This window comes from Taurulus bubalis (assembly GCF_910589615.1).
Source record: "Taurulus bubalis genome assembly, chromosome: 13".
Classification (NCBI taxonomy): Eukaryota; Metazoa; Chordata; class Actinopteri; order Perciformes; family Cottidae; genus Taurulus; species Taurulus bubalis.
This window is the reverse complement of record NC_136601.1, coordinates 25518423-25544178: the sequence shown is the minus strand read 5'-3', so window position 1 is coordinate 25544178 and position 25756 is coordinate 25518423. Positions and strand designations below refer to the sequence as shown.

Genomic DNA, 25756 nt, shown 5'->3' with positions numbered 1-25756 from the left:
CTCAAACACGTGTGTGTGTGTGTGTCGACACCGACCATATAAGGGTGTAGTAAGAATAATAACTTTATTTATTGCCATCTTTCCCTTCCCATCGTGCCTGAAGAGCATCGGAGCAGTGGAGTCTCATGGAGGCGTGAAGGAGTCGGCACGACTTTGGTCACCCGAGCATCAAAAGACATTATTAGACATTTGTCGGGGACTGCAGAGGTTCTGCCGTCACCGCGCGGTTCATATGACATCCTACCAGAAGTAACTCCTATAATATTTACAATTATACAATATTTCAGCTCTATGCTCACCCAAACCCGAGGTCTGAATGAACGATGAACTTCAATCCACATCCACGTGTTGTCTTTATTGTGTCAATGGGACACGTTTGAGATGTGTTGTTGTTGTTTTGTTTCTAAATAATGTATTTTTACCTACAACCCTCATCCCAGTATTGCGTAATGGACCACCAGGAGCACGGATGTGAGGAGGGTGTGTTTTGGGGTGGATGAGCTGCTGCAGGCGAGCGGCTGTAGCTCAGAGGGAAGGCCTGGAGGCGAGAGTCAGAAGCCTTCAGTTAAAACAGAGAGCATCTATCTGAGCCTCGGAGAGAGAGAGAGAGAGAGAGAGAAGAGAGAAGGAGTCCATATAGGAAAAGCTGCTCGTCATTCTCCGTCCCGACCTCTCCGTCTTCCCTCCACACCGTGTGTTCTGTGTGCTACGGTTGAGCTGCAGTGATGGCAGCACTTCCTCTCTTCTTCTTCTTCTTCTTCTTCTTCTTCTTCTTCTTCTTCTTCTTCTTCTTCTTCTCTCTCTTCGTTTGTCTTCTATCTTCTTCCTCTTTTCGCTGAGTCTCTCTCCCATGTTGTCTTCAGTTGTTGCTCTTTGTTCTCTGTTCTCCTTCTTCCTTGTACCATGTCTCAGGGCGGTACATGGATGACAACAAAAAGGCAAAGGCAATTTATTAAAACAAAAATAAATGTAATTGGTCTTTTAATTGTTTTATTGTATTAAGTTGTTTAATTACAACTGCTGCTCCCTCCAGTTGTGCCTTTGCCGTACACAGTGTTTTTTTTGTTCTCTCTCTCCATCATTGCTCCTCCCCCTCTTCTCTCTCCATCATTGCTCCTCCCCCTATTCTCTCTCTCCATCATTGCTCCTCCCCCTGTTCTCTGCCTCCATCATTGCTCCTCCCCCTGTTCTCTGCCTCCATCATTGCTCCTCCCCCTCTTCTCTCTCTCCATCATTGCTCCTCCCCCTCTTCTCTCTCTCCATCATTGCTCCTCCCCCTGTTCTCTGTCTCCATCATTGCTCCTCCCCCTCTTCTCTCTCCACCATTGCTCCTCCCCTGTTCTCTGCCTCCACCATTGCTCCTCCCCCTGCTCTCTGTCTCCACCATTGCTCCTCCCCCTCTTCTCTGCCTCCATCATTGCTCCTCCCCCTCTTCTCTCTCCATCATTGCTCCTCCCCCTCTTCTCTGTCTCCATCATTGCTCCTCCCCCTGTTCTCTGCCTCCACCATTGCTCCTCCCCTTTCAGTGGAGTTGTATCCACCCTACAATGGTCCATATTATACTTGATATCCATCGCCAGGTTCTCAATGTTTCTCCCTGTCTTCTCCTCTCCTGCAGTGGACGGATGCATCGACTGGTCGGTGGATCTGAAGGAGTACCACGTTCTGGCCGACGAACCCGTCCGGGTGAAATGTGCCTTGTTCTACAGCTACATCCGGACCAACTACACCATGGCAACCAACGCCAAGCTGCGGCTCATCTGGTACAAGAACAAAGGCGACGCTGAGGTAGGAGCCCTGAGGCGGGAGGGAGGAGCGCCCGGTGGAGACGCCCGGTGGAGACGCCCGGTGGAGACGCCCGGTGGAGACGCCCGGTGGAGACGCCCGGTGGAGCGCCCTGAGGCGCTGGACGTCCCACAGCCGTGGTTCTCAAACGTTTTGGGTCACGCCTCACTTTGGAGGAAGAAAAATGTTCAACAAAAAAAGTCAGCAGCAGACAATGTTCAACAGAATTGTACCCATGCTGAAATAATATGGAAATAACTTTTTGTGACTCCTCTATCCGTTCTTTTTCAAATAATAGAATAAAGAAAATTACAATCACTTTCAAGTAAACCAGATCGCTCCATCAGACAAACACTAATAAAATGTGCAATCACTGTTGGAACAATGCAAATAAATTCTATCTGTGCAAAAAATAACTAATATTTGGCAAAACAATTTCTTATTGTGGCTGCAAATAACTTGTTTTGCACTGAATATATTTTCAAGATAATACACATTAAAGTGCAACCTGTGAAAAAAGAAACTAAACAAGTTAAAATATTTGGCAATAAAGAGTTTTACTGAGTTTTATAACGTAATATCTTTTCAAGATAATAACAATAACGTGCAACCTGTGCCAAACTAAACAGAATGAGTGCAGATGTGTGAGCCATCAGGTTGTATCATATTAGCAGTGAGCTGCTTTCCTCTACTTATCTTTTTAAAACGGGGTTCAGGCCGCGCTCAATTAATGCTCAATGTTGAGCAGAAATCTGAGATCTCACGGAGGCTTTTGGCAAAACGTCATAATGGGCGAGTCACGCAGCGTAACCCGTTAACGGCGTAACGTAAACATTTCCATGAAAGTACAGGCAATACGCCATGTGTTTATTAATGACATTTTAGGTCTGTGTTCTTTGTATTTTCTCAACAAAGGTGTACAAATAATAATAAAGAAATACTACATTTCCCCCGCGCCCCACCTGTAATATAATGTGAAAATAATCAAGATTTCAATGTGACTGCTTATGTTTTGGGTGTTAAATATTTAGGATTAAAAGTTTTAAAAAGTCTTAACTATTGAATACATAATACTAATAGATAATAATGAAACTGTTTATATTTAAAGACACTGAACCCCCTGACAAAGCACTAGTATTAGCATGGCCATGAAACGAAACCAGGACATTTCAGTAAATCAGGGATTCATAAAATGTTTTTTACTGGAAGAAACTTAAACAATATGAACTCACTGGATGGAAATCACTGTGAGACTTTGCAGTGACAGGAAACAAAATGTCAGGATGAAACAACACAAACGTGATTTGTTCTGACTATTAAAAGTCTCCATTAACGACGACACAGAATATATAATAAAACAAATGGCGGAGGAAGTCTTCTTCACTCTGATATTTGAAGTGTTGCTCAGCAGCAGTGAGGTCTGGTGCTGCCTCTAGTGGCCGCAGAGCATACTGCAGACATATTACTGTATTCCAGTGCTGGAAGTAGAAGGCAACGTGGACAATGTTTTGCCTAAATGTGCAAGTGAAGCTTCAGCTGTGAGGTTGGGTTTAATGAATGTTGGTTTCAGCTCATAACAAAGGAAGTCTGGCTTTTTCTTAAGGAATCTGTCCGGTCAGCCATGGACTGGACATGTATTTTATGTTTTATCCTTGTTCCACCTCTAATCTACATAACAATGCTCAACAGGTGTACAGGGTTCACACTGGAAAAAGGACATTTAAAGCAGTCAGTAAAAGACAGAAAATGCATTGAGTGTACAATTGTGAAAGTGTGAAGAATCTCTGGTTGCTTTCTTTGGGCGTGCTCGTGTTTGAGTAATAGCCAATAGACAGAAACTAGAGGGACTGATCCATCACAGAGATCCAGTAAACTCTGTTCCCCTGGTCCCCGCAGTGTGGCTTCTGTCTGAATGGATACTGGATTACATAGATAATGCATGTTCATTAATGATAATTCATCTGCAGTATATACGTTGAAGCCTAATGCTATGGGTGCAGTGTGCCCTTTGGCTGTAAGCCGTTGTATTTATATTATTCATGTTAATACCAGAGAGGGACTTGATGTCTCTACTTAAAAGACTCATATCTTCATGACAGGTATTGTTGTGTATTGTTGTGTTGTTGCTTTAACATTGTGTTTGTGCTCTTCAGGAGCCGATAATCTTCTCGGGTCACCGGCTGAGTAAAGAAGACGACTCCATCTGGTTCAGATCTGCTGAGATGGAAGACAACGGGTTCTACACCTGTGTGCTGAGGTACCTTCACACACATCCTGACCGACGACTCCAGTCATGACAGAGCCTCCATTTCTGCTCCAGCCGATGCATTGTTGATAGTCTTTGTGAATCAGCTCCATAGGTCAACGTGCGCTGAGCGAAAAGACCAACTTTATTTAAAAGTTTCACTTCCAGCCACAGCACATTTGCTGCTTCAGACTAAACAAATACAGCAGGGACTTCACCAGCGTGCACGCAAAGTGTTTATTCTCGCCATTGTGGACTTCCTCACGCGGGAACAGAGTTCAGTCCCGTCGGCACCCGGGTGGTCGTTCACATGGTGTTAGCATGTAGCAGCGCTGCTACCGGGATGCTTGAAGACTAAGAATGTTTTAGTTTCTGTCTGAATTCACTCAGTATCCATTGTGGGAGAAGAAGAAAAAGCCCATTGGTGGTATTCAGTGTTGGGGTAGTTACTCAGAAAAAGTAACTAGTTACACGTTACTAGTTACTTCTGAAACTTGTAACTAGATTACTTTACTAGTTACTGCATTTGAAAAGTAACTTCACTACTAGTTACTTTACTTTCCATTTTTTTAAGCAAATGTCCAAATTAACTGCAAAGATACATCGACAAACATCATGGCCCTTTCATCACTTTTTTTTCAATAATAATTTATTATTATTAATTAATATAATTTCCAATAATAATAATCGCGCGAGTCACACAACACTTCCTGCATGAACAATCTACCGTAAACGTTACTACCTTTGGTCAGAGTCCCCGTTAGCTCCCCGCTGTAGCCGGCTGGGGCTCCTGCTAGCGCTCCGTCACTTCCCCGTTAACTTTTGCTAGCTCTCCGTTAACTTCCGCTAGCTCCCCGAAAACCACCGAAGGTAGCGGGACCAGGCTCGACACCCGACTTGGGCAGAGGGGTTGCGGGCAGTAGCAGCAGCAGCGCTAGCTAGCAGCTTGTTGCTACTGTTCATGCAGGAAGTGTCGTGTGACTCGCGCGCCACTAGAAGAGAACTTTTCGGACTGGTAAAAATGTCTTGGGTAACGCAGGAAAGCGCGTTACTGAGGTCTAGTAAAGTAGTGTAGTTACCAATATTTTGAGTGTAATGCGTTACTTTACTTCATTACCTATAAAAGTAATATTGTTACTTTAATCCGTTACTTTGTAACTCATTACCCCAACACTGGTGGTATTTCAAAAATAATGCTATTACACCCTCATTATATTCACCATGTATATTTACTCTGTATTTTGGTTCACTAATAAACAGATTAATTATCTAGCACATTAGGAGTTTATCTTCAAAAACTGTTTAGCCGTTGAACAACAATGAAAACTCTTTACCAATTAATGCAAACAGCTAAGCAGTTCAAATACATATCAATACATAACAACAATAACAATAAGAACAGTGGGTCCACCTTAAAGATCAGCCTTAAGTTGCTAACTCTCTTTAGTCAGCAGCTGGTCGGCCATGAGGGTCGCTATCGCTTAGAAAAATACTTTTTTAAATCCTTTGCATCTCTAGCCACGACCTCACTTGTAAAGGTGTGTGTGTGTGTGTGTGTGTGTGTGTGTGTGTGTGTGTGTGTGTGTGTGTGTGTGTGTGTGTGTGTGTGTGTGTGTGTGTGTGTGTGTGGAATGCTGCCAGTTTAGTAAATGTAATATTTACAATATGGCTGTTGGCACCACAGCAGAATCTGGCCTCAGTCCTCTGTGGCCCTTCAGGGATGTGTGTGTGCGTGTGTGTGTGTGTGTGTGTGTGTGTGTGTGTGTGTGTGTGTGCGTGTGCGTGTGCGTGTGTGTGTGTGTGTATGAATGTGTTTGATATGGTGGAGGTGTAGGTGAGGTATCAACTCACAGTTGGCTTTGTAGCCCAGAACAAGGCTTACAGTGTTGTTTACCTGCAAGTGTGTGTGTGTGTGTGTGTGTGTGTGTGTGTGTGTGTGTGTGTGTGTGTGTGTGTGTGTGTGTGTGTGTGTGTGTGTCTGTCTATGGATAATGAACTGAATTCAAATATGCTGTGAAAAGTACATATTTTGCCATCAGTCAGACAGCATCCATAGGGAACAGTTCATATTCCGGCTCATCCCCATAACCATAACCATAACCATAACTCTGTACGATGATGTCTGTTGTTTCAATGTAGTGAATAGGCTTAAAGGAAAACTCCGCTTTTTTTGTTCAATGTGACCTTTTTCAATGAGTTTATTTCAAGCCAGACTCCAAGACAAAAACAATCATCTCTATTAATTGAACATGTATTTTGAAGCTCTTGGCGGTTTCCTTCATGTGTCGTCTCTAAAACAAACTCCAAGTCAGCAGGAGACGAGGAGAAGAGGAGGACCTGGTTCCTTAAAGTGATGTTGATTCATTCTTTTAGAGAACAGCCTCCGTCCGGACCTCATTGGCCTGGACGAGCGTTCCCCTCCGGGTGTAGGACGCCTACATTCCTCCTCCACCCTCCATCACATCACAGAGTTCAGCTTTGTGTGTGTTGTTGTCTACAGCCTTCACTTGGTTGTGCAACCCTGTGATGTGCAATAATGAGGACTGAACTTTAATGTCCTCTTCTTTCAGTTGTATAGGATTCGACCTCTTGAGAAATGTTAAATAAGATTCATTAAAAAAAAGACATCATTTGATCACAATGACTCGAGGTCCACTGATCTTTTTCAACCACATCTCACAGTTTTCAGGTCCAAAGAAAGCAGTTTATATTAGTGATAGTCGTCATAGCTGAAACCATCAAATAGGACCTCAAACGTAGACGACCAGAATGCATCTTCATCCCAAAGACGATGACCGTATTTGAAGTGTCTTCCTGTCTTTGTTTCACTCCCTCCATCATCGGACTTTAGTACAGGAGCTTTAACTTCTCCTCCTCTGCACACCTCCACCTCCTCCATCCCTTCATCTCACCAGCGGCCTCCGTCTCCTTCACCTCTCCTCCGTCTCCTGCTTCCCTTCTTTGGCTCCTTGCTCCTGTTCCATCTTCCTCCTTCTCTCTCTCTCTCTCTCTCTCTCTCTCTCTCTCCCATTCTTGCTTTCCCCTGTCTGCACCCTCCTCTCTTTACCTCCTCTCATCCCCTCATCCTCCCCCTCCTCCGCCTCTCCTCCCACCTCCTTTTTTCCCCTGCCAGAGCTTGACACCTATCCTCCTTAATAGGCTCTTTCTCTCTCTCTCTCTCTCTCTCTCTCTCTCTCTCTCTCTCTCTCTCTCTCTCTCTCTCTTTCTCTCTCTCTTTCTGTCTCCCCCTCGCTCGCTCAGCATGACAACCTAATTAGGGCTCGGTGTCTGTCATTGTCTCAGGGTCTCTTATTAACACGCACACACACACACACACACACACACACACACACACACACACACACACACACACACACACACACACACACACACACACACACACACACACAGCACCTCCTATCCTAGCAGGGAGCTACCAACTGGATCCTATTATGTGACTAGAAGGTTGTATCTAGGATGCGTAGACGTGCACAGGGAAAGGTAGAATGTGCTTTGAAATGCGTCCGTTGCCCTCGGTCTGATGCATTGTTGTTCCTCTGATAAAGAAACTGCATCTGTTGCCCTATATAAAAGCCACCCTTCACACCTGACGCTCACGTTGTGCCTGACACGGGGTGAAGGCGTGTTAAGACACACTAAAAACACCCATTCCTCTCATTCGCAGAGATTAAAACGGGCGCAGCCTCTTGTGGAGACGTAACCATGAGCGGGTTCTCCACTTATCTCCATAAACGGGAGGCTGGAGAAAAACAAAACCCCAAAATGAGGGAAAGCGTTTGTGGACACAGGAAGTTGTTTATGCGCATCGTAAAGTAGCTCAGAGTGTAATTAGCCATTAGCACAGTGCTGGGTTGTAATGAGGTGCTGCATATTGCGCCACAGAAGGACCTGGAGAGAAAGAGGAGCCTCTTTAGAGGGAAGACGCTCTCACTGTACAGCGAGCGCTCAATGGATGCTGCAGCTCAGTGACGGCGGCTGAAGCAGAATGATGGCGTTTGGATCGGGAATGCATTACGTTTAGTCATTTTACTATCCCAAACATAATTAAGTGTGGCTTATTATGAAAACTAAATATATATAATCCTCACAGGTTAATTAGACACCCAAGAATGCGGCTGCAGTGGACACACAGTCCATTAAGCTTCATTCTGTTACAAAGTGACAGCTAACTTCAGCGCTCGGTCTTTTGTGGTTATACTTCACGTAACGTTGTGTACTGTAGGTATTCTGGATGAGACTATACCTTCCTAACTTTAGTTTACAGCTTATATCAACAGACATTGTTCTCCATGCATGAGAAACCGTTTGGTCCTCATCTCCTGAGTGAAGTTTTAGCTGGAGACACTGTCGTCTAATCTGTGATTCCCCACATATCCTCATACAACGGTTATTATGATATCTTACGAAATATTACTCCTCAATTGTTGGGCTGATTTCCTACAAGAAGAACAAGAGGCAATACTCGGGTTAGTTAAAGCAACAAACTATGTTAAAGCAACAAACTTAGTTAGTTATGTTAAAGCAACAAACTTAGTTACTTATGTTAAAGCAACAAACTTAGTTAGTTATGTTAAAGCAACACACCTATTTAAGTTAAAACAACAAACTTAGTTGGTTATGTTAAAGCAACAAACTTAGTTAGTTATGTTAAAGCAACACACTTAGTTAGTTATGTTAAAGCAACAAACTTAGTTAGTTATGTTAAAGCAACAAACTTAGTTATGTTAAAGCAACACACTTAGTTATGTTAAAGCAACAAACGTAGTTATGTTAAAGCAACACACTTAGTTATGTTAAAGCAACACACTTAGTTATGTTAAAGCAACACACTTAGTTAAGTTAAAGCAACAAACTTAGCTAGTTATGTTAAAGCAACACACTTAGTTATGTTAAAGCAACACACTTAGTTAAGTTAAAGCAACAAACTTAGCTAGTTATGTTAAAGCAACACACTTAGTTATGTTAAAGCAACAAACTTACTTAGTTATGTTAAAGCAACACACTTAGTTATGTTAAAGCAACAAACTTAGTTAGTTATGTTAAAGCAACACACTTAGTTATGTTAAAGCAACAAACTTAGTTAGTTATGTTAAAGCAACACACTTAGTTAAGTTAAAGCAACAAACTTAGCTAGTTATGTTAAAGCAACACACTTAGTTAAGTTAAAGCAACACACTTAGTTATGTTAAAGCAACACACTTAGTTATGTTAAAGCAACAAACTTAGTTATGTTAAAGCAACACACTTAGTTATGTTAAAGCAACAAACTTAGTTATGTTAAAGCAACACACTTAGTTATGTTAAAGCAACAAACGTACTTAGTTATGTTAAAGCAACAAACTTAGTTAGTTAAGTTAAAGCAACACACTTAGTTAGTTATGTTAAAGCAACAAACATAGTTAGTTATGTTTAAGCAACACACTTAGTTATGTTAAAGTAACACACTTAGTTATGTTAAAGCAACACACTTAGTTAAGTTAAAGCAACAAACTTAGCTAGTTATGTTAAAGCAACACACTTAGTTATGTTAAAGCAACAAACTTAGTTGGTTATGTTAAAGCAACAAACTTAGTTAGTTATGTTAAAGCAACACACTTAGTTAGTTATGTTAAAGCAACAAACTTAGTTAGTTATGTTAAAGCAACAAACTTAGTTATGTTAAAGCAACACACTTAGTTATGTTAAAGCAACAAACGTAGTTATGTTAAAGCAACACACTTAGTTATGTTAAAGCAACACACTTAGTTATGTTAAAGCAACACACTTAGTTAAGTTAAAGCAACAAACTTAGCTAGTTATGTTAAAGCAACACACTTAGTTATGTTAAAGCAACACACTTAGTTAAGTTAAAGCAACAAACTTAGCTAGTTATGTTAAAGCAACACACTTAGTTATGTTAAAGCAACAAACTTACTTAGTTATGTTAAAGCAACACACTTAGTTATGTTAAAGCAACAAACTTAGTTAGTTATGTTAAAGCAACACACTTAGTTATGTTAAAGCAACAAACTTAGTTAGTTATGTTAAAGCAACACACTTAGTTAAGTTAAAGCAACAAACTTAGCTAGTTATGTTAAAGCAACACACTTAGTTAAGTTAAAGCAACACACTTAGTTATGTTAAAGCAACACACTTAGTTATGTTAAAGCAACAAACTTAGTTATGTTAAAGCAACACACTTAGTTATGTTAAAGCAACAAACTTAGTTATGTTAAAGCAACACACTTAGTTATGTTAAAGCAACAAACGTACTTAGTTATGTTAAAGCAACAAACTTAGTTAGTTAAGTTAAAGCAACACACTTAGTTAGTTATGTTAAAGCAACAAACATAGTTAGTTATGTTTAAGCAACACACTTAGTTATGTTAAAGTAACACACTTAGTTATGTTAAAGCAACAAACTTAGTTAGTTATGTTAAAGCAACAAACTTAGTTATGTTAAAGCAACAAACTTAGTTAGTTATGTTAAAGCAACAAACTTAGTTATGTTAAAGCAACAAACTTAGTTATGTTAAAGCAACACACTTAGTTATGTTAAAGCAACAAACTTAGTTAGTTATGTTAAAGCAACAAACTTAGTTGTGTTAAAGCAACACACTTAGTTATGTTAAAACAACAAATGTACTTAGTTATGTTAAAGCAACAAACTTAGTTAGTTGTGTTAAAGCAACACACTTAGTTATGTTAAAACAACAAACGTAGCTAGTTAAGTTAAAGCAACAAACTTAGTTATGTTAAAGCAACAAACTTAGTTAATTATGTAAAAGCAACACACTTAGTTATGTTAAAGCAACAAACTTAGTTAGTTATGTTAAAGCAACAAACTTAGCTAGTTATGTTAAAGCAACACACTTAGTTAAGTTAAAGCAACACACGTAGTTATGTTAAAGCAACACACTTAGTTATGTTAAAGCAACAAACTTAGTTATGTTAAAGCAACACACTTAGTTATGTTGAAGCAACAAACTTAGTTATGTTAAAGCAACACACTTAGTTATGTTAAAGCAACAAACTTAGTTATGTTAAAGCAACACACTTAGTTATGTTAAAGCAACAAACTTACTTAGTTATGTTAAAGCAACACACTTAGTTATGTTAAAGCAACAAACTTAGTTAGTTATGTTAAAGCAACACACTTAGTTATGTTAAAGCAACAAACTTAGTTAGTTAAGTTAAAGCAACACACTTAGGTAGTTATGTTAAAGCAACAAACATAGTTAGTTATGTTTAAGCAACACACTTAGTTATGTTAAAGCAACACACTTAGTTATGTTAAAGTAACACACTTAGTTATGTTAAAGCAACAAACTTAGTTAGTTATGTTAAAGCAACACACTTAGTTAGTTATGTTAAAGCAACAAACTTAGTTAGTTATGTTAAAGCAACAAACTTAGTTATGTTAAAGCAACACACTTAGTTATGTTAAAGCAACAAACTTAGTTAGTTATGTTAAAGCAACAAACTTAGTTGTGTTAAAGCAACACACTTAGTTATGTTAAAACAACAAATGTACTTAGTTATGTTAAAGCAACAAACTTAGTTAGTTGTGTTAAAGCAACACACTTAGTTATGTTAAAACAACAAACGTAGCTAGTTAAGTTAAAGCAACAAACTTAGTTATGTTAAAGCAACAAACTTAGTTAATTATGTAAAAGCAACACACTTAGTTATGTTAAAGCAACAAACTTAGTTAGTTATGTTAAAGCAACACACTTAGTTAAGTTAAAGCAACAAACTTAGCTAGTTATGTTAAAGCAACACACTTAGTTAAGTTAAAGCAACACACTTAGTTATGTTAAAGCAACAAACTTAGTTATGTTAAAGCAACACACTTAGTTGTGTTAAAGCAACAAACTTACTTAGTTATGTTAAAGCAACACACTTAGTTATGTTAAAGCAACACACTTAGTTAAGTTAAAGCAACACACTTAGTTAGTTATGTTAAAGCAACAAACATAGTTAGTTATGTTTAAGCAACACACTTAGTTATGTTAAAGCAACACACTTAGTTATGTTAAAGTAACACACTTAGTTATGTTAAAGCAACAAACTTAGTTAGTTATGTTAAAGCAACACACTTAGTTAGTTATGTTAAAGCAACACACTTAGTTAAGTTAAAGCAACACACTTAGTTATGTTAAAGCAACACACTTAGTTAAGTTAAAGCAACACACTTAGTTATGTTAAAGCAACAAACTTAGTTATGTTAAAGCAACACACTTAGTTGTGTTAAAGCAACAAACTTACTTAGTTATGTTAAAGCAACACACTTAGTTATGTTAAAGCAACAAACTTAGTTAGTTATGTTAAAGCAACACACTTAGTTATGTTAAAGTAACAAACTTAGTTAGATATGTTAAAGCAACAAACTTAGTTAGTTATGTTAAAGCAACACACTTAGTTATGTTAAAGTAACAAACTTAGTTAGTTATGTTAAAGCAACAAACTTAGTTAGTTATTTTAAAGCAACACACTTAGTTAGTTATGTTAAAGCAACAAACTTAGTTAGTTATGTTAAAGTAACACACTTAGTTAGTTATGTTAAAGCAACACACTTAGTTATGTTAAAGTAACACACTTAGTTATGTTAAAGCAACAAACTTACTTAGTTAAGTTAAAGTACCACACTTAGTTAGTTATGTTAAAGTAACACACTTACTTAGTTATGTTAAAGCAACACACTTAGTTAGTTATGTTAAAGTAACAAACTTACTTAGTTATGTTAAAGTAACACACTTCGTTATGTTAAAGTAACAAACTTACTTAGTTATGTTAAAGCAACAAACTTACTTAGTTATGTTAAAGCAACACACTTAGTTAGCTGTGTTAAAGCAACAAACTTACTTAGTTATGTTAAAGCAACAAACTTAGTTAAGTTAAAGCAACAAACTTAGTTAGTTATGTTAAAGCAACAAACTTACTTAGCTTCAGGAATAGGTCGTGCTCTGGGTTAAAATAGCCATTGCAGTGGCGTTGCTGTAGTACGTGTTACGTGACAAATAAATCAACGACGGCTTCTTGTTTCACATGGAGAACAAACAGCTGAAAGATCGGCTTTGTTATTTTCTAATGTGCATTGTGTTCAGTTTGTATAGAACGCTGGACGAGAACAACCTGCTGACACTTTAGAAATACCTCTTTATGTTAAATAGTGGAGTAATGAGTTGTCTGCCTCCTGCTGTGTGCATCTCCCGTTGGTTTCTGTATCCTGCTGTGCATTCACTTACCTGTTACTCTACTCATCCATCTATCATCGTCTACAGCCCACACACACACACACTCACCAATCCATCCATCTGTCCAGGCCTTATCTGTGTCAGTGTGATAGATGTGTGTTTGGATGAGATATCCGTCATCCTTAGTGAACAAACCAGCTGTGACACGTGGGTCAAGGGAAACATTTCTATGGAATTTAGTTTCCCCCATACATGTAATAGTTTTCCTTCAGCCTCCTATTACTGAGCGTCCCTCTGGCCTCCTCTGCGCTCCTCAGTTTAATTTAAAATGTTCGTTCTCAGGTTAGATTGTTTTAGGTTTAGTTTACCTCCGTTTACTGTAAAACTGGTGTGTTTTACTCTGCTCTTTACAGACCTCTTCTCTGTATCAGGATATCATTCAGTTTCTGAAATAGCAAAACAAATAGTCAATCTATTGGTTTTGTGAACATGGACACAAATTGTCAATTTTTGCATGATGACATTAGTTTTCGGCAACAAAACCACTTAGTTTTTTTTTCTACATCAGAGTTGGGCTCAAAATCACTGCACACTGCCAGGTTGAGCCAACAACGCCACGTAATTAGTTTCAGGAGAGCTGTCACCAACATGAGGCTCTGGCAACGAAAACACAGCCATGAAACCACAACGCGGTGCCGAGCCTCGGCCTCATGGGGACGTCCTGTGTGTGTTGGATCCAACCACAACATAGTCCTTTTAGATGTTAAATATACGTCACTGCGATACTTAAACACACATGTCACTTTAACATACGCTCTACATTACTGTTATCTGTTCGTCTGAGCACTTTATTTTATACTTAATGTATTATCTATTGCACTGCTGTTGTCGTTGATTGTCTCGTCTAATGTCTAACGTTATGCACCTTGCGCCTCGATAAGTTCCTCGCTTGTGTAAACATACCTGGTGAATAAATGGTTCTGGTTCTGATTGGCTCTGAAGTGAAGGCCGGAAAACACCAAACCCAAAGGTATCAGTTTGTGACTATTGTCATTTCCTTTGTGCCGTTTGCCGCGCTTTCCTTTGTGTGCTCAGGATCTGAGGCGTCTACTGGTCGTTATAACTGTACAGTTTTTCTACTGCACCTTAAAAAAAACATGTGCATTAAATATGCATCACATTCCCAAATGTGTGATGTAAGCGCCGGCCCAAAGACACAGTAGCGCTGAGAGAATGAAGGTTTTGATTGAATGGTTTGGTAACAGCTCACTTCATAGAAGAAAGGTCTATTAATGAACTCCTCTCTGACAATGAGTCCAGACAGCCGAATGAAAGAAAACTGAATGTCAGAAGACGAATCAGAAGAGAAGTGACAGCTGTATTCAAGTATATAGAAGTGTTTGGCCCAAGGCAAAATGATTGGCATTCACAGGCAGTATTGTTTCTTTTCATGACCTCTACAAAGAGGCCCAGACCTCTTTAATCCATGCAGGATGCCCAGGGTCTGCCCCGAGCCCAGGAGCTGCCGGCAAACCGTGCTTCCTATTCTCTCTGAGGTCAGGGACAAGGCCCTGAAGCGCTATGAACACCCTGCCTGCACTTTGATGCTACCAAGAATATTAATCTAGAGACAAATATGAGCTTCTGGTGGATTCAACCCGTTGTTGTGCGCTGTCCAAAAACATCAAAACATTAGTGGCAATTAATATATTTTGAGTTTCTAAAAATGTGTCGCCAGGTTTCAGTCCTCTGAGACACGGCCCACGTCTCCAATTGTGGGGATGGAGAAACAATCAACCATTCAGAGGATTAAGAATGGAAACATCCTCCAAGATAATTAGTGAGCGAGCTCCATCCTGAAAGATGGGAACAGAAACATAATAGTTGTTTATGGAAAGCAGAAATAGTAAATATTAAATCTGCAAACTTCACTGCTCAGCTTCCACAAGAACAAGAACAAGCTCAGGCTTTATTTGGGAGTTGGTGGAGCCCAACAATGGAGCAAAAAGTGAGTGAATAATGGGCACAGATCCATTAAATAAGTACCTTTTTAAAAAGGTGCTGATATGTCATATGATATCAGTTATTAGTTATACACAGCCCCAAAATGGCCCAAAAAACAACAAGACCTTTAGTTTATTTATTGCAGGTTTAAAATGGCGTCTCCCGGTTCTCCCTCAGTGGAACCAGCATGTTGTTTGTTTTGTTCTTTTTAAACTTCCACTTGGGAAAGCCAAAGTGGAAGTTTGCAAATCCTTTAGTGTTCCCAAATGAGATTTGTCTCTCATCTTTTCATGAGGGTTCCACATAAACAAATGAACATTTTATGATTGTTACACACAACTGAACATTTCACTCCTGGAGAAAGAATAATCCAGTGTCGAGGTGCTGTGGACGATAAAGTTACAGAAGAGGGCCGATTATAATAATCCAGCAGGTTCCATTAACAGCTTTTCTCTTCTCTGAAATGTAACAATTCGTTGGTATTATCTTCTGTAGGAAACACACGAGGACTCCTAGTTAAAGCTTTGTGTAAAAATGAGTTTTTCCATCTACTTTTAATGTTTTTCTCTGGAACAAAATGCTGCAGTGAATTACTGCCCCTCCTATTCTACAGTGTTTAAAATGCTCCATTGCATAAGGGCTGCTGCCATTTGTCTTTTTACCTGTTGCTCTTCAGAGCCCTGCAGATCCCCAGTGTCTCTCTGAGAGAGAGAGAGAAAGAGAGAGAGAGAGAGAGAGAGAGAGAGAGAGAGAGAGAGAGAGAGAGAGAGAGAGCAACCGGGAGACACGGTTATAAAACCAAAGGTGAAGAGACATTAAAGGTGGAATAACATTCTCTCTCTGGAGACGGAGCGGTAGAATAACGTTGTCTGAGAGGCGAGAGAGAGATGAGCGCTGGTGGGTGGGAAAGAGAGAGAGGAGAGGATAAAGAGAGTGTCAAGGAGAAAGGGTAAATAGAGGGAGGGAAGAACAGGGGGGCTGAGAGAGAGAAAGAGAGAGAGAGAATGAGATAGAGAGAGAGATGGAGGAATGAGTGGAGGAGAAGAGAAAAGCAAAAATCCATTTTCTCTGCAGATATAAGGACCTCATGAGGGGGAGAGGACATGCTGCGACGGCCCAAGACCCTCTATGCTACACTATGATTAGGTCACACACACACACACACACACACACACACATACACACACACACACACACACTCACTTAGAGCGAAATTGATACACGCAGTGAGCGGTCTCAGTTTATTTTTTGAGACTGCAACACTGTGAGAGAGACTTTGCACCAAATCCTGCAACACTCGACTATCTGTGAGAGTCAAGCAGAAAGAGAATCAAAAAGTCGTTGGGAACACACACACACACACACACACACACACACACACACACACACACACACAGGAGAGGACGAGGAAGGAGAGAGACAGAGGACAAACCGATGGAGACTCGGAGAGAACAAAATAATGAGTGTTATATCGTGAACACGGTAGCGTGAGATGAGAGATTTCATGCTTCTGGCTTCTGCCGCGTTTCTCTTTTCAGATGGAAATGCAGCACGCTGCCGTTGGGGTGAGCGACCCGCTGGACCCTGGGGCGGGCAGTGTGTGTGAGCGCTGGTTTCATTTGGGCACATCTTGGTCAGACATTCTGGTCGGTAGCGTCGGCGGCTGCTTGTTTAGTTTTCCTGGCAGGGTGGAGTGTTTCTCTGGATGTTTGGCTCTTGATTGCTCGACGGCGTGTTTGGCTGCCCGGCTGATTGACTTGGTAGGAGGCAGCTCCGCTCTCACCAAGACACACAAGCAGGGGTGTTTGGAGGAAACGCTTCATGCTCGTGCACATGGAACACCGGCAATGAGCAGCGGCGTCGCAGGTGATCGTCACGCCCGGGCCACGCCGGGGCCACGCCGGGGCCACGCCGGGGCCACGCCGGGGCCACGCCGGGACCACGCCGGGGCCACGCCGGGGCCACGCCGGGGCCACGCCGGGGCCACGCCGGGGCCACGCCGGGGCCACGCCGCCATCTCTCTCTCTCTCCTCTCCTTTCTTTTCATCTGTTATTTTCATAATGAAGGCAAAAGGTGCCAAAAAAAATCCTTCGAAAAAGCTGGTTAGCCCAGGAGCCGATTCAGAAACGGCATATTCAGCCAGGGGGGCGGTGTAAGCGGCTAAATTAAGCCCCGCCCACATTAAACCTGGGTTTACTTTGTGAGTTATAATAACAACGTAGTATTGGTGTAGCGAGACAGATTAATGAGATCTGATTCAACTAATCAACTTTTAGCTTTTTAACTTTGAACATTTATATTGTAGCAAGGATTTGCTAGTCTTAAATCTTTTTTTTAATTTATTTGTATTGTTTGTGAAGTAATAAAAGTCTATGTTTTAGAGTTTTAAGATTTAAGTCAGTTAGCTTTCTCACTTAATTTACCTGACAAAGCTGAACCCCCAGTAAAATGTTGAAAAATTAAGTAATTCTTGTGTGTATCACTCTACTGAAATCATGGGGTATAATCTGGCCTGAGGGGTTTACATCGGCCTAGCCCATAATATACCCGGGGTATAATGTAGCCTACCCCTCTCCCCGCGAGTTGGAAAAACTCGGGGGCGGCTCGAGACGACATTTTTGGGGAATCTTGATCAAATTATGCTCAGATCATGCTAGATGTGTATAGGTATAAAAGTTGAATTCATTAATTTGGGGTTCATAGGACTACAGACCTCAGTAGGGCCTCTAGCAGGGCTTCTCCCCCCTGGGGGTGGGACTCCGGGCTCAACAGGTTTACCCCAGGTATAGTCTGGACTGGGGGTTTACGATGTCCCGTTACACCGGGTCTAAATGTGGATCCTGAAGCTGAGTTCATACTCTCCATAGTGTATCCGGAGCGAGGCGAGGCTAGAAAATGACGTCATGGCGGCGCTTGGTCGTGCACCTCTGATTTTTTTTTCATTGCCGCACTCAATCGACAGAACCTTTGTTTTTTTATACTGCATTAAATACTTAACTTCTTTCTTTACAGGGTTTGTATGAAGACAATAAAGTAGTCCGTGAATATGAGACTACAGATAATTGCAATCCCTCCTCTGCATTGTGGAGGTTAGTTGATGACTCTTTGCTGATTACACCTACAGTCTGTGGGCGTATCTCTGGGTTCACTCTTTGTGTTTTTGATTTGTCACAGTTCATTTTGAATGGCGGTAGTGGCGATAATGGAGTAGAATATAAACGCCTCCGTATATTCCTGGAACCAAGAGCGAGTCTAAACAAAGCTGAAAAAGTCCTTGCCCTTTTCTGTAGTAGTACTTCCTGGTGGCCCAGGTTCTACCACCAGACACCTTGTGCCGACCACATCTTGTACATTCATCGACCAGCGAGCACTGGGTAGGGATATCACAAGAACTGATACAAGAAACATGTAATTGTATTCGTGTCAACTACTGCATTTCTGGTTTTGTGACCTTCACATTACATATAGTTTGTTCCAAGTCCTAAAAAACAAGCTGTCAATGTGAACAGAGCGAACAAGAAAAACCCACAAAACTTAACTTGCAATTGCATTCTGAGGCCAAAAATAAATATCCATAAACCTCTAAGCATTCTGCTGCTACTTTGGAGTCGCAGACACTCTGGAGTCCTTTTCATTCAGGACGTCTCTCTGGCCTCCTTGTCGTCCGTTGGTTGCATCCAACTCGATGAGCTGCGTCGCTGTGCAGCAATAATGATGATGACTGTGTTGCTGTTTGTTTGCATGGGAAAAGGCCATTACAGACACGACTTTTAAATCCATTGTCAGACTAATTTCCCTAATCTTTCCTAGAGGAAATGTAAAAAGTGTAGCTACATTTAGACTTTAGTCATTGTGCATCCAAGCTTGTGCCTTAAAACTCTCAATAATGAAATTTCCCAATTAGGTCGTGGTGGGAAATTGCTCCCTGGATTTAATTCAAAGGGAACAGGGTTGCTACATAGAGGGGAGCAAGAATGCGTCCTAAAACCCCAAAATGATTTGGGCTTTTTTTGCACCTTCAGGTTGGTCGTCTCAGAGTGTTTTAATGTGTTTTGGTTAGATGAATGAAGTCTGTGGCACAAGCAAAGGACAAAAACATCTTTTTGAGTTAAAATGTTTCATTGAATATTTCCGTGGCTAAATTGGTGGAAGGGATAACAAGCATGGCCAGATTGCACCAAAGTGCGCTATTGAAAAGAAATAATAATGCCTGGCCTACTTTTGGCATTCATCGCACAACCTGGACACCAATTATGAAAGTAGTGTCAATTATTTTTTTTCTAGGACCCATTATTATAGGACTGAAAGGAGTATTTCACTGACATTTTGCATCGTCAGCGAACATTGTACTCTATATGAACAACATTTAATGGAGACATGGCTGAACTCTCTGGTCAAAAAGGGGCATATGTTGACATTTTCCTGACGGGTGACTTTTCGTGGTCGCATGACTAATGGCGTCCTCCGTTAGGAAGCGAGGCAGCGGCACGCGGACATGTGGAGACCTCAGGGAGGAGTTCAGGGCGGATGATTGGGCTGTCTGGAGTTTCACACTGGAGACCATAACGCGCATCTGGTCTCCGGTCCGTGTTTTCTCTACGGCCTTTTCGATGCGGTCGTGAATTATTTTGATTGGAAAATGACCTGCGCCCTTAACCAAACCCAATCTAACCTGATCCAAGTGAACTTAACCAAACCTCAACCCCATCAAAAACACGATCTTGTGGGTTATCAAGGAAGGAACTGACCCTCTCAGCTGTTCCCTGTGGTACTGCTGGAAAGACGATCCACCTATCTCTCTTTGCATTGGAGGATCAATCTACGCTCTGTGGAAACACACAGATAGTTGTAACAGAGGGTGTTTCCTACTGCCAGCCCAATGTTTAACCTTTCTCCCCATCAGATTAACAGATGCGGAAGCAGGAGATAAAGACGGAGAGCGGAGAGAGGACGATAAGAAGAGAACTAAAGGCAGTGGAAGACAAACTGACAACAGAGTACAAGGGGCAGAGAAGGAGAGAGCGGTCATTTGAAGTTTCATGTTGGCAGTCCTCTGTGACTTGGCAGCCGCTGATTCGGTACCACTCTCTCGCCAACGTGAACCAACATGTGCCAGCGCATGCCAACTTGAGCCAATTGAGCCAATGCCTGCTGCCCTGGACGGGCAAAAAAAAAAAAAGTAGGCCTTAGCTTTGACGCTTTGATGATCAAGGGGTTCTAGGTTGCTCTGAAATGTGATCCGACTTGGTGGAGATACGGAGGGAAGGACTACGTCAGAGGAGAGAGGAGGGCAGAGCGGGATGTGTGAAAACCGAGAGCCAGAAAGACTCCTCTGTGTAGCAAAGGTGGTGCTTTCATCCTCACAACAACAATGCCTCTGGCCTAAGTGTCCTTCAGGAACACACTGACCCGCACAGAAGACTAGCGAGCATTTCACCCCATGGAATCATGCTCGAATGTAACCCTGTATGGCAGATATTGCTATAAAAACTGTACAATTCACTTACTATTATACATTTACACATCTGAACTCACAACTCACATTATACTCTTTTATTATAACACCAACATTATTCAAATAGCCCTAGTGGTTGCAGAGATACACCTTTTTTAGTTTGGGGGTGACATTTTCTAGCAGAGGCTTAAAAATAGGTGGGTTTCCAAAAAAGGATCCTACCCAATCATTTATTGTGACCCAGTGGTGTTCTTCGTTTACACTCGTTCTCCTGGTAGACGCTTTTGGCCAAAGGGACAAACGAAATAAATTAAATCCAAAGACGTCAAGAGTCAATTCTGCATCACTCAGCTTTATGGTCTGTTTGACTCTAAATGACCATCATGTACTAAATGAACATCATGCTGTATTGAAGAAGACTTGAAACTAGAGATTGAGACATAAACTCATGTTTACAATGTTTACTGAGGGAATACATCAAGAGAAGTAGAGTCATTTATATAGACTTCTATACAACCAGAGGAGTCACCCCCTGGTGGTCAGGAGAGAGAATGCAGCTTCAACACATGAAGCATATACTTCTATACAACCAGAGGAGTCACCCCCTGGTGGTCAGGAGAGAGAATGCAGCTTTAACACATGAAGCATATACTTCTATACAACCAGAGGAGTCGCCCCATGGTGGTCAGGAGAGAGAATGCAGCTTTAACACATGAAGCATATACTTCTATACAACCAGAGGAGTCGCCCCTGGTGGTCAGGAGAGAGAATGCAGCTTTAACACATGAAGCATAGACTTCTATACAACCAGAGGAGTTGGCCCCTGGTGGTCAGGAGAGAGAATGCAGCTTTAACACATGAAGCTTGTCTTCACTTTTCAAAGCACCAGAATACTGCCTGAGGGCGATCAAGTACTTTAAGTGATCTTTGAAGGCAGAGAGGGATCCTGCTTACTATTTTGAGTCCAGTAACGAATGAATCCAGAAGTACTCGTGAGTTGATGCTTTGTTGCCATTTCCCGTTGTCAAAGAAACCTGTGGCCAATCAGCTTTTTGACTGAAAGAATAATAGTTATATCTGAAATGTCCACTGTCTACCTTCTCATTTATCTAAGCATTAATTTGCTCTGTAGTAGGACTGCCATGGCTTGAGGTCATGCTTTGAAGTATTCATTACAGTGCAAACACATTCATATATAAACGCGTCCACATGAATACACAAAGCAGTACGTGAACTTGAACTCTCCCACACAGGCACAGAATCACAGAAAATCAAGCGTGCAGAACCTAATTTTAAATACAGGCCTGGGGGTGAATGTACTCAGTAGTACACACTAATAATACACACAAATACACGTTCAGTGAAGTCACCTTGGCCGGGTGACGCTGCTTTTCCCTCATGCAGATTGGCTGTCATGCTGCGCAACCCAAGATAAACCCCACTCTCTGTTTCTATACATCTCCACTCACTCATTACCTGCAGAAACGCAGAGATACATGAAGGAGGTTGTCCATTTAACCTCACACCTTTGACCACAATACCTGTCAAATGAAAGTTTTCTTTTATGGTTATCCTAAATCCCACAGTATTGCTTAAACATGTTCATTTAATAGGACAGAGTGGAATCAGTAAGTGCTGCAATTCAACAACCAAGCTGGATTACAACCAGGGAAGAGGTGCTTGAAACCTGCATTCTTTCTAATTGCCATCAGGGGGCGAGGGACTGTGGTTGTATAGAAGTCTATGAGAACATTATTCTACTTCTCTCTTGATTTATTCCCTCAGTAAACATTGTAAACATGAGTTTATGTCTCAATCTCTAGTTTCAAGTCTTCTTCAATACAGCATGGGGTTCATTTGGTCGGCGTATGCTGAGAACGCTAATGCTGCATTCATACCAAACGCGACACGATTTACTCGCGCGACAATAAAAGGGTGTTAACACCAAACACGCAAATAAGGGGCGTGGCTTATTTCCGTAAAAACAGTTACCGCTTCCTTCATCCACCATGGAAATAACCACTAGTTCTGCTTTATACTTGTTGTGTAAACTCCACATACGTGAACATCAAACTCCATGGTGTCTGGGTTCATAATATTATCCGTAGTCCCACAACAGCGTCTCAATGAAGTTTGATTCAGCAATGGCAGGACAGCGGTGGCGACGGGCAGAGCTTCTCAACGCTGATTGGCTGACGCAACTATCACGCAAGTTTCAACGCGTTTGGTGTGAACCCGGCATAAGTAGTGCAGATCCATCTACTTGGCTTGACTTGACTATGTTTTCGATTACCTCCCAACACCAACAAAAAGAGACCGTTTGTATATAATTATAATGTATCGTAGTCATTGACATCTATCTGTGGTGTAATCGGTCCGTAGAGACGCTGGTTAGGCGGTTGCTTATCAGTCGTGACACACATTGATCTGTGCTTCCCAGGTCGGGGCTGCTGACCGTACACATAGCACTGTTAGCACTGTTAGCACTCAAGTAGAACATTCAACACACACTCATGCCCAGACCCTCTTACAGACACTTAACCCCACATGCGTCACTGAGCAGGGTGGACGCTGCGTCTGATTGAAATCAGATATTTTTCAATTTGTTAAGTGACAAAGAAAGGCCCAAAAGTGAACATTTGTCCTTCTGTGTGTTAGCTCAAACTGCTTATCCTTGGGGGCGGAGCCTACCCAGCTGTCATTGGGCAAGAGGCTTGGTTCACAAAGCTGTGCACTCAGATATTTATTTATTTATTTATACATAACAGATATTTTTCTATTTGTTCAGTGACTAAGAAAGGACCAAAAGTGAGCATTCGTCCTTCCTTCCTCTACTACCGTAGAGCATCATTAAAACCCCACTGACGCTCCACAGCTTTTTCATTGCTGCCATTTGGTGGGAAATGTCTCAACTAAACGTTGAACAAAGCTTTGCACGAGCAGAATGTAATACCTCACTCAATAATGTAACACAACACAGCCTGTGAGCATGCGTCCTTATTTAGAGGCATTTGTGTTCAGATCCTTTCATGCACAGACGTGTGTGTGCATGAGTGTGTGTGTGTGTGAGTGAGAGAATGCCTCAGCATGCGCAGGTGTCTGCTCTGCCTCTCGCTGCCTGTTAGTTAGATTGATAGTCAAATTAATCTGCAGCTCGGTCCAGGTATAAACACGCTTCCTGCTGGCCAGGATACATCCCCCTCTATTAACGCCATAATTCAGCGCACCCTCCAGCTGCCTGCCCCGATCATAGGAGGGTAATTGCAGGGAGGGTGCGCTTGATATATTGATGGGGAGGATACGGCGGCTTACAGGTTGATTCAGAGATTAATTTATCGCTCACTTTGCATTTTATGTAATTGGAATTTGGATTTTTTTTCTTTTTTTTCTCTTCTTTTCCGGAGATGAAAAGGGAAAGCACACGCGCACACGTACACAGACACACGCACAAACACATACACACACACACACACACACACACAAACGCACATACACACACACACACGCACACACATGCACACACACACACACACACACAGACACACAGATTAAATATTAGCAGTCAGGGCCTGGAGTGGTGCCGGAGGAGAGCTGCAGCTCGGCCCGGGGACACTCGGGGAGTGATCGTGGACACAGTAGCAGATGTACAGCAATCCCATCAAATTATGATCAAAGAGCAACGACGGAAAGAAAAAAAAAGTCATTATAGCCTCACTACATATGCTGTCTGTGAGCCAGTGTGATAGCCTCAAACGCCACTTTCAACTCGCGCATGAACTTCTGAGGGCGAAGACTCCGAGGAATGGGGGGAAAACTAATCCAATTAGCGGACTGTCATAATTTGTAGTAAAAAATGTGTGGCACGCTCTTGAAGCTGTAAACTGTAATATTATTTTTTACAACTTGTAATGCAAACTGAAGTACTTTTATTTGCTTCCTTTTCATTTGCCGGGTCGTCGGTTGCATCGAGTGATGTTTTGGCTCTCACCTGACATCTGTTTCAGCGTGGCAACACATTCATTATTCGTGTTAATAGATAGGGACTCACACACACACACACACACACACACACACACACACACACACACACACACACACACACACACACACACACACACACACACAGATAATATGCACATAGCAGAAACACTGATATCACATGTTTTATTCATAGCTGTCTTCAGATGCAAATACAGGCGACCCAACTGTACCCTTTCTCAGCCAAGTTACAAAATAACAAGCCACACCCAGCAGACCACACACACACACACACACACACACACACACACACACACACACACACACACACACACACACACACACACACAAACACGTGTAACTTTAAACATGCTGAAAACAAAAGGGTTATGAATATCAGCCACTCACATTAGACACAGAATGGCATCCACAAATCTTTACTTTCACCTTTTTAAATCTCTTTTTTAACCCCATTCATTTCGAGGCGGACAGGACGTAACTTTACTGGACAGGTTTTACTGGCATTAATTTGTCAAGTCAGTACAAATTTGTTTGTAAGGCATGTTTGCCAAAATATTGTTACCAATACAGCGAGTCCTGCAGAGGACACGCATTTAGAAAACCATGAGGTGCAACGGATCATAAAACTCACGGGTCAGATCAGCACAAAAGAAAAAAGGAGCAAATATAACTTTTAGATCCCATATCATGTTTTTTTGCTGCCGATATTAATTGATGATCGCTGATAATCCGTATTAACAGACCTTTGTTGTTTAATTATAGCAGCTGGTCTACAAGGATCCACCGCCCCAAAAATCAGTAAACCATCAAGTACTCTACATGTTATGCTTTTACTTTGTAATAGTCATTTATAGTGGGTGGACACACACACACGCTCATCCCAGACTGCACTGACCTCTCCACATTCAAATCCCAAATAAAAACCCACCTCTTCAGAACTGCTTTTAATGAGTGTGCTCTTATTGTTTTTATTCGTTTTTATCTGTTTTATTATTCTATTTGTTTTATTGCATAGCTTTTTTAAACATTTGTAAATGTTGTGTAAAGTGACTTTGAGTACTAAGAAAAGC

The 25756-nt window shown here is 41.4% G+C and overlaps 1 protein-coding gene across 1 annotated transcript in view; it reads left to right on the top strand.

Moving 5' to 3' along the window:
- The window catches only part of il1rapl2 (interleukin 1 receptor accessory protein-like 2), a gene marked incomplete at both ends in the record, with an annotated part of 321581 nt that overhangs the window by 160526 nt on the left and 135299 nt on the right, over positions 1–25756 (top strand). Inside the window, 2 exons of the mRNA XM_079228492.1 lie at positions 1619–1788; positions 3939–4042. Of these exons, the coding sequence (XP_079084618.1) occupies positions 1619–1788; positions 3939–4042 (274 nt within the window). The remainder of the gene's footprint in view (positions 1–1618; positions 1789–3938; positions 4043–25756) is intronic.